The 16,194-nt window shown below is 39.2% G+C and overlaps 1 protein-coding gene across 2 annotated transcripts; it reads left to right on the top strand.

Annotated features, from left to right (window-relative positions):
* Positions 1-426: 426 nt before the first annotated feature.
* Positions 427-15,444, top strand: LOC139764811 (uncharacterized). Of its 2 annotated transcripts, XM_071691753.1 has the most exons (8): positions 427-713; positions 1,908-2,214; positions 4,574-4,683; positions 5,422-5,538; positions 5,905-6,003; positions 11,260-11,304; positions 12,099-12,191; positions 12,626-15,444. In XM_071691753.1, exons 2-7 carry the CDS (start codon positions 2,167-2,169, stop codon positions 12,157-12,159), a joined length of 480 nt encoding a protein of 159 aa, XP_071547854.1. In that variant the 5' UTR covers positions 427-713; positions 1,908-2,166; the 3' UTR covers positions 12,160-12,191; positions 12,626-15,444. The 2 variants fall into 2 exon arrangements, with proteins under 2 accessions (XP_071547854.1, XP_071547855.1); XM_071691754.1 differs by lacking the exon at positions 11,260-11,304 and having other exon boundaries at positions 430-713.
* The last annotated feature ends 750 nt before the right edge of the window (positions 15,445-16,194 follow it).

Genomic DNA, 16,194 nt, shown 5'->3' with positions numbered 1-16,194 from the left:
GCAATACGTATAGATTACTAACCATAATTTGTACTACCTAATTTAATCATACTCCCTACCTTTCCTATTCAAACACAATCAAATCTTATTGCGTCAAGAATAGCCTCGATACATCGCACGAACACATTCAAAACGGATTTCGAAAACACAGTTCCCATAACAACTTCATACAAGCGTAAACGAATTTACATGGTCTAAATCATGTTGATAATCGTAAAAAGTAATATTGTGGAGAATCTAGGTCGAAACTTACGATGATATGTCGATGATACTTCAAGAAAATACGAGAAAAAGGACATTTTCTACAGGTCTTCCTTACCACGACTGAAGATAAAGACTATAATCATACCTCTATGAACTGACAGGGGAAACTGACTCTTACAGACACATTTGCAAACAATGCAGGAACTGAGGTTGGAGGTGAGCACTCTCTCTGTGACTCAGTGATGGAAAACACACGTCTCCACACATTCTCTGAGCCACTAAGTTCTTTCTTCTGTTGATCAGTGTCTGATGTGAAACCTACGCCAGTCAAAATGCAAAGGTAAATGGGTTTGTTCCACCCATAATCAAAACCGTTTCCTCTGAAGGTCACAAAAATCAGAAATGTAAAAGCAGTTGTTACCTAAAGGTGTAAAATAGTTCACATGTCTGATTACAGTGCATCAGTAGTGCGATCTGTCCACTGCACCAAACAGGAAGCAATTCACAAGGTAAGTAATATAAGACACTCCTCTTAATGTAGGCTAACTGTCTTTCAAATAAATAATTATCTTAATCACCACCAGCTCAGTTCCCCCAGAACTTCACCAGTATCAATAATAATAATAATAATAATAATAATAATAATAATAATAATAATACACAGCCAACTTTGTCTCAATATACACCTAGAGATGCTGTAGATCAATATAAGAATTATAATAATCTCATACTTCACCCATGTCCAAGTAATTACTGTTTTCTGGCCGTCAAATAAATAATATTTAGACCTAATAAATTCCTGTGTGGTCTGGTTAACAATAAATCAATTATCAGGATCTATCATCCGCGGTTTGTTAAAACATTTTCATCAGATGATATCTCAAGTCAATGATCCTCACCTTCATATAAGGTAAATGAACTACGAGGGGTCGTACTGACATCCTACAGGTTATCTGCCAACTGCATGAACTTGATAAACTTGTTTACATATTGGCAAGGTACACAAAATGGTGGCGATGCATTACAATACAACTGTGCATCAATAACATCAGAACCGTTGCTAACAGAGGATCAATTCAGTGATATGTGACCATCATTTGCAAAACCAACAACCTGTCTCCTCGAACACCTTCGCATTTCTCCCTTTAGATGTTGAGCCGGAGTGAGAGATGGATGGGGAAGATGTGCAAATCAATTGTCTTTCTCTCACGTATGATCACTACCCTCAGAGTGAAAAGAATGCCTCCCCAATGCCTAGAAATAGACCCATCCAGTAGAACTAAGTTCTAAGAAAGACGGATTCGACATTCCTTAAACTCTCGTCTATATTCTATACAATAATGATAATAATAATAATAATAATAATAATAATAATAATAATAATAATAATAATAATAATAATAATTAGTATTAATAATAATCATCTTCTGTGTGTTCGTCCGTCCATTATCATTACGTCATAAAAAGGATTTAAAACGAACAACATAAAAATCTTGCGTCAGCTTAAGCATTCCCGCCGTGATCGGCGTCATTACTCAGATTAGATTAATAAAGTTAATAATTTCTTGACATCATGGTAGTCTGGGGGGCAGCAGTCTGCTGAGCGCCAGGTCCGTCCTTGCCTCACCAGCTGTTATCGTCATGTATCTAATCTCTCTTCCTTATCTTGCTGTACATTTTTACGCAAACTGATCTCTCCATAGGTGAGGCGTGACCCGCAACTCTGACCTCTACGGTCGGTGACCTGAGAGGTCCTTATTGTTCTCTCAGGCTGAAAATAAAAATAAAAGAAAAAAACCTCTTATCTACGAAAGGGCGGAGTTTGCCGCCATTTTGAGTCCCACCGACTTGGCTAGAGCAAGAGGACTCGCTCTCCTGGGCGAGTGTGTGAGTGTGTTGCTGCCGGGATACGCCATCGTCCCTGGAGACTGAGGCTCCTCCTCGTCAGCCATCGGGGGGAAAATGCTGAAATACATCCTCTTCGCAAGCCTAGCGGGCAGCGCCTGCGCGGTAAGTTTCTTTTGTCTGCCTAGGCCAGTGGCATTTGTCCGGTTTTTAGTTCACTTTACCGACACTTACTTCGTTGCACTCGTTCGATCTAGGCGACCCAGCAGCCTTAGGTTAGAACGAGGCTACCTCAGGATTAAAGGCAGGATCTAAGGGTACCACAGCCGCCTTAAAAACCATACCTTTTCGAGGGTTTATACTTAACACAGATTTATGTTACTCATTCAACTTTGAAGTGACCATAAATTTCTATTTTTCAGCACCACATTTACTTTTCAACACTATTTTTCAGCACCATACATACTTTTCAACACTATTTTTATTTTTCAGCACACTTCCATTTTTCAGCACCATTTCTTTTTTCAACACCATCTCTATTTTTAAAAAACCCAACCTCAACTAAATGCCCTCTGATAGCCAAAAGAGGCCAGTTCTCACACCATTCATTGTCTTTCTTATGCAAACTTTTATATATATATATATATATATATATATATATATATATATATATATATATATATTTTTTTTTTTTTTTTTCTTTAAACTATTCGCCATTTCCCGCGTTAGCGAGGTAGCGTTTAGAACAGAGGACTGGGCCTTTGAGGGAATATCCTCACCTATATAGAAGCCAGTTTCCCGTGTAGCATCAAGTAACCCCACATAGTATATACAACGTCCTATACAGCAAGTCCATCCTTCGTCCTTCATCGTTTCCCGTTCATATTTTTCCATCCCACCGCCTTGTACGTTCTCTTCTCCTATCTACAATGCTTCACTGCAGACCCGAATGACGCCATTGAAAGACGCGTCGTATAATATACAAAACCCACATCTTCGATTATTCTTGTCTTACTTTGCGATTGTGTTTATTGTAACATAAAGACAATAAATTCGTGTGTAAAGATTCCTCAGCAATATACATTCGACACTATACAAATATATATATATATATATATATATATATATATATATATATATATATATATATATATATATATATATATATATATATTTTCCCGTCTAAGAAATGTAAATGGAGATTGTCTCTCCAAATTTCTCAAAACGTTTGATTAATTCTTTATAAATGCTATTAATACGTTTCGTTTATCTAGAATTTATAATTTCAGGAAATTGATCAAAAATTGATCTACGTGAGAAAATTCCTTTCTAATGTGTGTTCGTACGTATGTAATACTAACGCATATTATCAGGCTCTTATCTTCAGGGTATCAGTAAATGAACCCTTATCTTAATCTATCTATAATACTTCCTGACAGGCAAGATAATCTAACATGGACGAAAGGTCGGTATGTAAATCGAGGAATTAATGTTGTAATGACTTGGTCTAACGACACATATGTACCTGAAAGATGATTTGGACCTTAAGAACGACATGCAACACATCAAATGAAGTGTTACACAGCTTACAAGAGGCACAGACGACCGCGACCCGTGACATGGGCGACAAAGACGCCCATGTGACAATGATTTCAATATGGGTCTTTGTAATTATAACAAACATTTACTAACTGGTTAATTACAGTAATAGTTGAATGGCAAGGCGACTGCTACTGCAGTTCAGTGACAAGGTGATTACATTAAACATTAACCCTGCAATCACACGAAACAGACACGAACTGGGGTGATTACGTTCAACATTCACTCAGTAATCACATAAAAACAATCACATGTAATCACCTGAAAGATACACGAACTAGAGTGATTACATTCAACATCCACAAGTGTATCTGCCACATAACCAATCACTGAAAAATCACTCGGTAATTACATGTAGCTCACACGAATTAGGGTAATCACATTAAGTATTCGCGAGCAAATTTTCCGTATGCATACTGCAGTTAGTCCTTCACACACCCTGTGGCTCAAGGCAATTTCTAAAAGCAATATTAGACCCCTGGGGTAAATATTCTTATCATGACCCAATTCCAGATGTCAAGATCAAAAACAACTATCACACTGTTATACCCCGGTAAAAGAGGCCTAATTTCCTGGGTTGGGAGGGGATGAAATTGAGTACTTGAGGAGTATAGTGGAGGTTGGGGGACAGAAATCACCCCTGTAGTACACCAGTCAATTAAAATATTGGGGGACAGAAATCGTCTCTGTAGTACACCAGTCGATTAAAATATTGGGGGACAGAAATCACCCCTGTAGTACACCAGTCGATTAGAATACTGGGGGACAGAAATCGCCCCTGTAGTACACCAGTCGATTAAAATATTGGGGGACAGAAATCACCCCTGTAGTACACCAGTCGATTAAAATATTGGGGGACAGAAATCGCCCCTGTAGTACACCAGTCGATTAAAACATGTCTTCTTTTGGTTGTGGTTTTTGCCAGGCTGGCGACATTGACATCAGTACCCAGCTGTATGTGGTGGCCGGGGTGCTGGGCGGCGTCTGCCTCATCCTCTCCATCGCCTCCATCGTTCACTCCGTCCTCATCGTCAGGTACGGTGGTGTAGGTTACCCTCTGAAGACACCCCCACCCTCACCACCAGGAAGGTCTCGGGTGCTCCGTGCGTGTCTTCTGGCTTCATCATCATATGGGGTTGTTTGGTGATACACTTCACTGTTAAGAGGGATATAGTGATTCTTTGTCTTCTGGCTTCACCATCAAAAGGGCTATAGTGATTCTTTGTCTTCTGGCTTCACCATCAAGAGGGCTATAGTGATTCTGTCTTCTGGCTTCACCATCAAGAGGGCTATAGTGATTCTGTCTTCTGGCTTCACCATCAAGAGGGCTAGAGTTCTGTACCTTTTGACTTCACTATCACAAGGGGTTTAATGATTCTGTCTTCTGACTTCGCTATCACGGGAGTTATAGTGATTCTGTACCTTGTAAAGTCACTATAATGTCTCTTCACTCTCTAACTTCACCATCATCAATTAATCATCTACCATCCCTCCTCACCATTCACCTCATTAACTCCACATCTCACCATACTCATTGTACTCTCAGTACTCCTACTGCAACTTCTACTACCAATAATAATAATGATAATAATAATAATCATAATCAATAATAATAATAATAATAATAATAATAATAATAATATCTGGTTTGTTTAGCCACTAGTAGCCAGACATTAATCAGTGGATTAATTCATAACTTCCTAATGGTCTCCTTCACTCAACTCCTGCTGGTGATGGTGACGGACGCGCGCGTGTGACGCTGTGACGTAACAGCTTGCAGGGCAAGGTGACGGTCTTAAGGCGATCCCTCACGGCTTCGTCTGCCATGGCAGGAGTGGACGCCGAAGTCGGACCTCCGCCACGCCTTCGAGATGACAACCCAATCAAGAGGTGGGTCTTGGACTGGGAAATGTACACACCTTTGAAATAAGTACTTTGGCATGACGTGTTACTCCCGATGGCACAAGAGGAAACGTTTTCCTCTTGCTGTGTTACCTCTTGCAGGCGGAGCCCGGTAACACCATGCGTGTATAAATGGCATGTTTGTGTATGTAAAGCATACAGGAACATCCACGGCAACAGAGAACGAAGCCTAATTTCATGACCATACCATCATTTTCCACCTAAAGAACCCTCTCAAAACTAGTCTAAACTTGGAGTAATCATTTGGCTGAACCACATTAGGCTGACCAGTTTCAAGTATACGTAAAATACAGGGAAATACGAAGATTCAACACAAAGTAACTTTGTTTACAGAGACATGCGGTACGCCTACGAGGGAAAAGACGAGTACCGTCGCAATGACGGCCCAGCTGACCACTACCGCCGTCCACAAGACGGCTACAGAATGGAAAGGTAGGTTCCCCAGTCTCACGCCAGGTCACCAGGACACACTAGGTCAACTGGCTCATGTAATAGAGCAAAGTATCGACAGGCTGGGCGGAAGAGGTAAGACTCGAGGATCACAAATTTCTTCAGTGTGGTGTGACTATGTTCCCAGTGGTTGGTTGGTGGTGCTAGCTAGGCAAGATCTGTAATTGGTTAGGCTAGGAATCAACATGGGGAAAGCCTTGGCGGGTTTAAATTAAGTCATATTCACACCAGAGGATTATATTGAGTATTATACACGCTGGTTGGGTGAGGTGAATATGATACACACTAGTAGCATTAAGTGAATATGACGTACAAGTCTCCCAAAAAAGTATATGCCCCCGAGCCTATATACTTCGTTAATCACTCGATGCAGTTGTAAACTGCATCGAGTGGGCATATTGAGCCTTCCACACACACTCGAAAAAAAAAAAAAAAAGGTAAACAGGATATAAAAATATAATGCCACGGCAGGATTGGGTGACTTTAATCTCAAAACCTCGTCTCAAATTTAGCTGAGGGGGAAGGCTCGCTCCCCATGAAGGAATGACCTGGATGTGTCTTAAATGAGTATTTTCGTAAAACCTTTTAGTCCTATCCAGGACAATTGGGTATGTCCGCCCAGCCAACAGGTTGGCCAACTGCTGCCACCATTATGGACGCTCACGGCCATCAGTATCCTCCCGCTAATGCAAAGCACGTTCTCCACCTTTTATTTCTTGGTAGGGTTTAGAGCGATATGAACCTTCACCAGACCAGAACTGGCAGAAAAGAGGCAGCATAATCCTAATCTAAAACCAGTTAAATTAGATAAGATTTCGTTAAGATAACTTTACACATTATTTGCTCTCAAATTACCTTAATCGTCCAATCGCTACTATTAACGAATGCAAACTAGCCTTGGATAATTCAGAATCACCCACATTTTCATGCAAGTGTTTTGATAACACTTTTATAAAACTTTATTATGGAAAGGAATGAAAATTTTGTCTGTGTTTGCCTCTGTAATTGAGCAAAGAACTGCAATAAAATACCCTTTAAGCATAGTTAGTCTGAATGCAACACACAACTGCATAAAAAGGTCTTTGGATAATGTTACATAGCCACTTGGGCGAGTCCATTTTGTTTCGCGTGTAAGGGTAATAATATAACGCTACGCCCAGTGCTTTTTATCTTCCTGGTGCCAAGACCTTTGTAACGGTTAGGCCACAATCGGGCCGCTGTGAAGTAGATAAGAACAATTGGTGTAACGCCATGTTCTCCTCTTCCCACGACACTACCTGTCCAGTCTGTACAAACGCTCTTCCCAACCAGTGCACTGGGAATTTAATTTAGGTCTAATTACAGTTTTCGGAACAGCGTTCATTCATAATGAGTTACTATAACGTTTCACTGATACTTAACAGTTGTTCAGTGTTCATTTAAGGCGAGTTAATACCAGCACGTCACGTAAAGCCTAACCACCTAATTAACACTTTGGTACAAATCGATTCATGCAGCTACTAAAGGTAATTAGATCATCATATGACTGGCTTTGTCGTCCACTGACTTTTTTCCAGTATGAAGGACTTTCAACTTTTCAATTTGGAAGGCGCTTTGCGACGTGGGATATGGAACATGAACACTGGTATGGGTTGAAAGCAATGGGTATACAAAACTAAGATCGATAGTTGCATATATATTGCTCGGTAATGATCATTAACATGATGTTATCAACATTAGAAATACCGAATCAGGTATGATTTTAATTAGGGTTCATGTTATCGGGACAGCACATGTCACGTGTTATCAGCTATATCTCAAGATAAAACGTTTCGTCAGAATGAAACATCAACTTATGCAATCATTTCTGGTGATGGCGGTAGATTATCGTTCATCAAACAATATCAGGCAAGTTATTCAGGAGCACGACCCAATTATACATAGATATAGATATCTAAAGGGCAGTTTTTCTGACCTATAGGGTTTGCCATTGCTCAAAGATAATCTGGCTTTATAGTGTGTGAGCGTATCACAGTTCGCTTCCCACTTTTGTATACAAGATTGGGGAAGAGCAGTGCGGTTTCAGAAGTGGTAGAGCATGTGTGGATCAGGTGTTTGCTTTGAAGAATGTATGTGAGAAATACTTAGAAAAGCAAATGGATTTGTATGTAGCATTTATGGATCTGGAGAAGGCATATGATAGAGTTGATAGAGATGCTCTGTGGAAGGTATTAAGAATATATGGTGTGGGAGGCAAGTTGTTAGAAGCAGTGAAAAGTTTTTATCGAGGATGTAAGGCATGTGTACGTGTAGGAAGAGAGGAAAGTGATTGGTTCTCAGTGAATGTAGGTTTGCGGCAGGGGTGTGTGATGTCTCCATGGTTGTTTAATTTGTTTATGGATGGGGTTGTAAAGGAGGTAAATGCAAGAGTCCTGGAAAGAGGGGCAAGTATGAAGTCTGTTGGGGATGAGAGAGCTTGGGAAGTGAGTCAATTGTTGTTCGCTGATGATACAGCGCTGGTGGCTGATTCATGTGAGAAACTGCAGAAGCTGGTGACTGAGTTTGGTAAAGTGTGTGGAAGAAGAAAGTTGAGAGTAAATGTGAATAAGAGCAAGGTTATTAGGTACAGTAGGGGTGAGGGTCAAGTCAATTGGGAGGTGAGTTTGAATGGAGAAAAACTGGAGGAAGTGAAGTGTTTTAGATATCTGGGAGTGGATCTGTCAGCGGATGGAACCATGGAAGCGGAAGTGGATCATAGGGTGGGGGAGGGGGCGAAAATTTTGGGAGCCTTGAAAAATGTGTGGAAGTCGAGAACATTATCTCGGAAAGCAAAAATGGGTATGTTTGAGGGAATAGTGGTTCCAACAATGCTGTATGGTTGCGAGGCGTGGGCTATGGATAGAGATGTGCGCAGGAGGATGGATGTGCTGGAAATGAGATGTTTGAGGACAATGTGTGGTGTGAGGTGGTTTGATCGAGTAAGTAACGTAAGGGTAAGAGAGATGTGTGGAAATAAAAAGAGCGTGGTCGAGAGAGCAGAAGAGGGTGTTTTGAAATGGTTTGGGCACATGGAGAGAATGAGTGAGGAGAGATTGACCAAGAGGATATATGTGTCGGAGGTGGAGGGAACGAGGAGAAGAGGGAGACCAAATTGGAGGTGGAAAGATGGAGTGAAAAAGATTTTGTGTGATCGGGGCCTGAACATGCAGGAGGGTGAAAGGAGGGCAAGAAATAGAGTGAATTGGAGTCATGTGGTATACAGGGGTTGACGTGCTGTCAGTGGATTGAAGCAAGGCATGTGAAGCGTCTGGGGTAAACCATGGAAAGCTGTGTAGGTATGTATATTTGCGTGTCTGGACGTGTGTATGTACATGTGTATGGGGGGGGGGGTTGGGCCATTTCTTTCGTCTGTTTCCTTGCGCTACCTCGCAAACGCGGGAGACAGCGACAAAGTATAAAAAAAAAAAAAAAAAAAAAAAAAAATATATATATATATATATATATATATATATATGGAGAGGAAAGTGATTGGTTCTCAGTGAATGTAGGTTTGCGTCAGGGGTGTGTGATGTCTCCATGGTTGTTTAATTTGTTTATGGATGGGGTTGTTAGGGAGGTGGTGAATGCAAAATTTGGAAAGAGGGGGAAGTATGCGGTCTGTTATGGAAGAGAGAGCCTGGGAAGTGAGTCAGTTGTTGTTCACTGATGATACAGCGCTGGTGGCGGATTTGTGAGAAACTTCAGAAGCTGGTGACTGAGTTTTGTAAAGTGTGTGAAAAAAGAAAGCTGAGATTAAATGTGAATAAGAGCAGGGTTATTAGGTACAGTAGGGTTGAGGGTCAAGTCAATTGGGAGGTAAGTTTGAATGGAGAAAATCTAGAGGAAGTGAAGTGTTTTAGATATCTGGGAGTGGATTTGGCAGCGGATGGAACCCCAGAAGCAGAAGTGAATCATAGGGTGGGGGAGAGGGCAAAAGTTCTGAGAGCGTTGAAGAATGTGTGAAAGTCGAGAACATTATCTCGGAAAGCAAAGATGGGTATGTTTGAAGGAATAGTGGTTCCTACAATGTTATATGGCTGCGAGGCGTGGTCTATAGATAGAGTTGTGCGGAGGAGGGTGGATGTGCTGGAAATGAGATGATTGAGGAAATGTGGTGTGAGGTGGTTTGATCGAGTAAGTAATAATAGGGTAATAGAGATGTGTGGTAATAAAAAGAGTGTGGTTGAGAGAGCAGAAAAGGGTGTTTTGAAATGGTTTGGTCACATGGAGAGAATGAGTGAGGAAAGATTGACCAAGAGGATATATGTGTCAGAGTTGGAGGGAACGAGAAGTGGGAGACCAAATTGGAGGTGGAAAGACGGAGTGAAAAAGGTTTTGAGCGATTGGGGCCTGAACATGCAGGAGGGTGAAAGGCATGCAAGGAATAGAGTGAATTAGAACGATGTGGTATACCGGGGTCGACGTGCTGTCAATGGATTGAACCTGGGCATGTGGTGCGTCAGGGGTAAACCATGGAAAGTTCTGTGGGGCCTGGATGTGGAAAGTGAGCTGTGGTTTCAGTGCATTATTACATGACAGCTAGAGACTGAGTGTGAACGAATGTAGCCTTTGTTGTCTTTTCCTAGAGCTACCTCGCGCACATGAGGGGGAGGGGGTTGTTACTTCATGTGTGGCGATGGGAATGAATAAAGGCAGACAGTATGAATTATGTACATGTGTATATATGTATATGGCTGTGTGTGTATATATATGTATACGCCGAGATGTATAGGTATGTATATGTGCGTGTGTGGACGTGTATGTATATACATGTGTATGTGGGTGGGTTGGGCAATTCTTTCGTCTGTTTCCTTGCACTACCTCGCTAGATTTTCAGTCATTTCTTAAGTAAAAGGATAATTTTCTTCAACTGCTTTTTCTGTTGAATATCTCTGCTATCATTTCTCTTCTGAATTATGTGGTTTTTAGGGTTGATATCCAATTTGAAGTAAAAATGCTGACTTTTTACTGCTTCAAGGTATAAAATGCTTCCAGTCTTAACTTAAAAATGTTTGTTGTATTTTGTGGGTAACATTCTTTGAATTAAATTTTTCTGTCTGCTTGGTTTTACACTAGCAAATTTACTAAAGACTGCTATAGGAAATACAGAATTATATTTCACTTGAATTGGGAAAACCAAGCAGGTAGCAGGTAAATTACTAAGGATATTAGGCTAAGCTATAAATTTTGGTGGCTACGCTTAAAATTTGCTTTGAACAGGTTTACTGGTGATCCCTACCACAACGACCGACACTATTCTGGAGGGTGAGTGTATTATACGGAGTGTTTCGTGTGTCCCTGGTACAGTTGGTGTATAGGTTGTCGTAACCAAGTTTGAATGCTCAAGCCATGGTGAGTACTATCTTCAGAGCAACGACAGCCTACAACAATATCAACTGGGCTGTTGGCAACTCAAGGGTGAGCTGTTTTGATAACTTTCTTTCTCTACACTTTGAAGCTTTGGAACTCTCTGTCTCAAGACTTTCCTAGTAACTATGACCTGACACTTCTAAAAAGACAGGCTTTTTCACTTCTTTCGAAATTTTAATGTACTTTGCCTTATGTCTTCTATTTCCCTTTCATTAACCTCTTTATATTTCAATTAAGGCCCAGCCTTGATGTGAGCTTTAGCCTGTGACTAGAGCCTCCAATGTAGAAAAAAAAAAAAAAAAAAATATATATATATATATATATATATATATATATATATATATATCAAGTAGCTTTTTGAACCTTTGTAAACTGCCAGCATTCACTGCCTTACCGGTTAGTTTATCCCAACCATCGACCTCCATAACATTTATTTATTCTTCTGATTAAAGACTCACAAACACCCTAGCATAAATTATTTCCCTTGTTAATGAAGTAGTGCTAGGAAAAGATGAAAAAATGGCACTCATTTGCTGTTATGTATAATCCTCCAAAATCAGAACCCTTCAACTCACAAACAAGCCCTGGTATATCAGTTCTGCACCAGTAAGTTTTATAATGCTTCAACAAGAGGGAATAAAATTTTTCTTTTTATTTTCATATTGGTAATGCACATGGTCTTCCAACAGACCTGTGCCTCCCCCACGGCCAACCCATCGTCAGGACACCCGTACTAATGGCTACTACTGACCTACAGGCCTTTGTCTCCTACTCACCATAAGGTACTTAATTTCTTATTTTTTCATTTCATAATTCTCTAATTTAATTCATATCACATAAAAAATGCACATCAACAAATCTCACAAAGATAAATGCTTGCTATTGCATATATAATCCACTGTAACCTTGCAACCTAGGAAAACCATCAAGGAAGATTTGGTTAGTCCTCAGAATATTAGTGTTAGGGACAAAATAGTGGCACATGCACACCCACAATGAACCCATTTTCATGTAAATATAAATATAAAGTATCATACAGTATCCAGTTCTCTGAGGAATCCTGTTACTCACCTCAAGGAGCTAGTCACACCTGCCCTGCATAGTCTCAAGTCATCCTTGGGCAAGATAGTGCACCTACCAGAGATATGGTGAATCAAAAAGAGCAATGATGGAGTGAAATGCCCACATCTCTCACTAAACAATTCTTGATTTTCAGAATGATCACAACTCCCAGCTAGAGCATCTATTGGACCGAGGAAAATTGTTGTGGTTACCAAAACTAGTTAGGGTGCTGGACACCATATCTGATATCCAAATTAACTTTAAGATACTAACATGTTTATACACTCGTCTTCAGCTAGCTCTCATTATTGCAGCCAAATATAAATTTGAGTACTGCTCTTTGACAAACTTATTCCATCAAATACATTATTATTTAAATGCAGACTGCAGAAATACAAGTACATGATTCATAACACTCTCTCATTGGTAAGATACAAGTTTATGTTCAGCATTCAAAGCTAATATTAGTATTCTTGATCAATGTATCAGATCAAATTACCAAATGTAATACAGCAAAATACTATTGCTTCCAGTTTAGCATTAGACTGTAATTTATATATATATTCAAATACTACAATGAAACAGAACATAGTATATTAATGAATGACCGATTCTTATGTACAAAGTGAATACTAACATCATGTATACATATTAATAACTAAGCTTTCATTATTCATGTTCAATACATAGTATCATGAAAATCTTTTTAAATTTAAGTTTACTCTTAAATGCAACTGACTTGGGCTTCTCTCTCTCTCTCATTTTATAACACTGAGTGAGCTTAGAAGCAAAATAATTTATGGTGGGTCACAGTAGGTGTAAACATGTGAATTTTTAGGCTAATTTTTTATGCAGTGAAAATGTCACTGTTATTAGTATTTGTAAAATAATGCATCCAAATCTGAAATACTTTTCTTTTAAATATCTTTTGACTAATAAAGCTTTACAATTATCAACTTAATTCATATAAACGCCCCTTCGTACAGTCTCCTTCATTTCATAAATGCTGTGTGAAATCTCTGAGTTTGCAAAACTGAAATTAATCTTCAAGGAATTCCCAATATAACAGTATGGTCCACTAAAATATCATATAACAAACTGGGTAAATACTTCTCTAATATCTGCACTCTGTTGGGGGTGGGGGGCCTAGGAGGTAAGTCCGATTTGTTGATATGGGAATGGTGGTAGATTCAAGTGAAAAATTACAGAAGCTAGAGTCTTGGTTTGGGTGTATGAAAGGAGAAAGTTGAGTGCATATGCGAATAACAGCAAGTTTATTATGCTATGCAGTGAAAAGAGATAGGTTATCTGGTGTGTTTGTTTGAAGTGCTTTGATTTCTGCAAAGTGATTTGGCAGCAAATACAAACCATGGAAGGTTGCTAGGGGCTAAGGTCTTGAGTGCACTGAGGAATGTGCAGAAAGGGAGGTCAGTCTTTAAGGGACAAGAATGCTTGATATAATAATTCCATCAGTGCTATACGGATGCGAGGTCTGAGTCTAACAGAAATGTAAATTGTGAACGTGTTGAAAAAAAAAATGCTTGAGGACAAAATATAGTGGAAGGAGGGTTTATGACATGATGCAGTAAGAGTAGAATGTATGATGAGATGAATTCAGAGGATGTGCTGAAATTGTCTGGACATATAGAGAGAATGAGTATGGAAGGGCTGTCTAAGTGGAAGGAACAAAGAAAATGGGAAAACCTGGGAGGAGGTGGAAGGCTGGTCTGAAAGATGCTTTGAAGGCTTGGGGCCTGAACATGCTGGAGGGTGTGAGGCATGTAAGGGATAGAGTGAATTGGACCAATGTGGTTATCAAGGTACAAATTGCTGACAATGAACTAATCCAGAACGAATAAAGTGAACAGGGGGAGAACCACAGAAAGGTCTGTGAAGCCTAGTTGTGGACAGGAGGCTTTGGTGTCAGTCCATTATACATGACAACTAGAGTGTACGTAAGAAAAATGAGGCCTTTTCTTCATCTGTTCCTGGCATTACCTCACTAATGCAGGAAATGATAAATTTATGAAATAGATACCAAATTTCTAAGGGAGTGAATTGGAGCAATGTGGTTTTCAAGGTATAAAAGGCTGACAATAAGCTAAACCAGGAAAACTGAATGATGGCCTTATCTATATAATCCAACCTCTACCTGTCATGTTTAATACTCTGAAGCCAGAGCCTATCACTCAAAGTCAAGCCATGTAGACTACTGCATGGCTTATCTTGGTTGCTTCATATGCCCTGGCTCCAAATAATGCTTCAGATATACCAGTTATCAATTTCATTTGATCTAAGGCACACCTCTCATCCTTCTGAATGTTCAGGGTCTAATATCCTAATGCCTCTCACTCCATCCTTCCATCTCCTTGTTTCTATTGTTCTCCTCACTTCTGACACATTGATCCTCATAGACTAACAACTTAACAAATTCAATTTGTAGTAATTATAGCATGTATAAATATATATTTTCGCATGGAGGAGTATCTTGTAAAATTCTTGAAAAGTAAATGTATTTTACTAAGCAGAATATGTGATTGTAAAAATTCATTACCAATAATTGTTGGTAGATATTGACATGTGTAGAAAAGATCGTACTTGTAGTAAATGTGATGCTAATGTTGTGGGTGATGAACATCAAGTATCATTCCAGTGTGAAAATTATGATATTGTTATGATGCAAAATAAGTATATTCCAAACTATTATAAATCTAGGTCAACTCAAATAAATTTTGTTAATGTAAACTAATGTAATTGATCTTAACAAGCTATACCTCTTTCTGAAAGCAATGCTTAGTATATTTAGATGAATTAATGTAATGACAAGTAACTAACTATTACTGACTAGTAATACTGTTTAGTTATTCATATGTAAATCTTAAGATATATATTTAAGACAGTTGGTAATGTTATTAAGGAGCTGTGCTCCATACTTTTTGTAAAAGTCTGAGTAAATAAACCTATTCTATTCTATTTTATTCTTGCAAGTCTTTCTTCACTCTCTTAATGTGTCTGAAACATTTAATCCTGGTTTATGCTTTCAATGAGAATGAAACAATCAGTACACTATCATTGTCAATCATTAAATGATCAACCTGCCTCACATGACAATACTGTTCTTAAGCATTCCATTTCCAAAGTATCAACACTCTTCTATTCTTCTGTACTTTAAGGTCCAAGATTTACATTTAAACAACACTGTCAGGAGTACTATACCTTCAAACCCCTATTTTTGCCCTTAAAGAAAATGATCTCTACTTGTACACACTACTTAATGCACCCAGGATCTTAATCCCTAATTCAATGAGAAATCTGAACATAGTCATGCAACAACAAGCACTATTGCAGTGCCTACATAGAAGCCCTACAGGAAAATAAACATGTGTGAATCAATCATCAAAAATCTTAGAGTAACTGTCCTTTAAGTCAAGGAACGTATTGAAAAGATGGTGCTTTCAAGCCAAATAATGAGCAGTACGATAGCAAAAATATTTGTAATGATTATGTAACATGAAATTAAGCAAGAAAGCCGATAAAAAGATATACAGAAATATTTTCATAGTATAAGAGTGGCAGACAGATGTGAAACCTCGTCACAACAGCTGGCCCACAGTCAACCCAGCTATCCAGCCTCACCTAAGGGGATGGCCAATAAATTGGGTACCTGGCCCAAGCTGGGATGTTTGTATACCTTACCATACTTTCCTACTCCAAGAGTCCATT

The sequence above is a fragment of the Panulirus ornatus genome, chromosome 51 (assembly GCF_036320965.1).
Source record: "Panulirus ornatus isolate Po-2019 chromosome 51, ASM3632096v1, whole genome shotgun sequence".
Taxonomy (NCBI): Eukaryota; Metazoa; Arthropoda; class Malacostraca; order Decapoda; family Palinuridae; genus Panulirus; species Panulirus ornatus.
The sequence above is the reverse complement of the archived record's forward strand: the minus strand, read 5'-3'. Positions and strand labels throughout refer to the sequence as shown.

Coding starts and splice junctions, on each gene's coding strand:
- LOC139764811 (XM_071691753.1), top strand. CDS start 2,167: ATGCTGAAATACATCCTCTTCGCAAGCCTAGCGGGCAGCGCCTGCGCG. Junction 2,215..4,573: donor TAGCGGGCAGCGCCTGCGCG/GTAAGTTTCTTT, acceptor GGTTTTTGCCAG/GCTGGCGACATTGACATCAG. Junction 6,004..11,259: donor GACGGCTACAGAATGGAAAG/GTAGGTTCCCCA, acceptor TGCTTTGAACAG/GTTTACTGGTGATCCCTACC.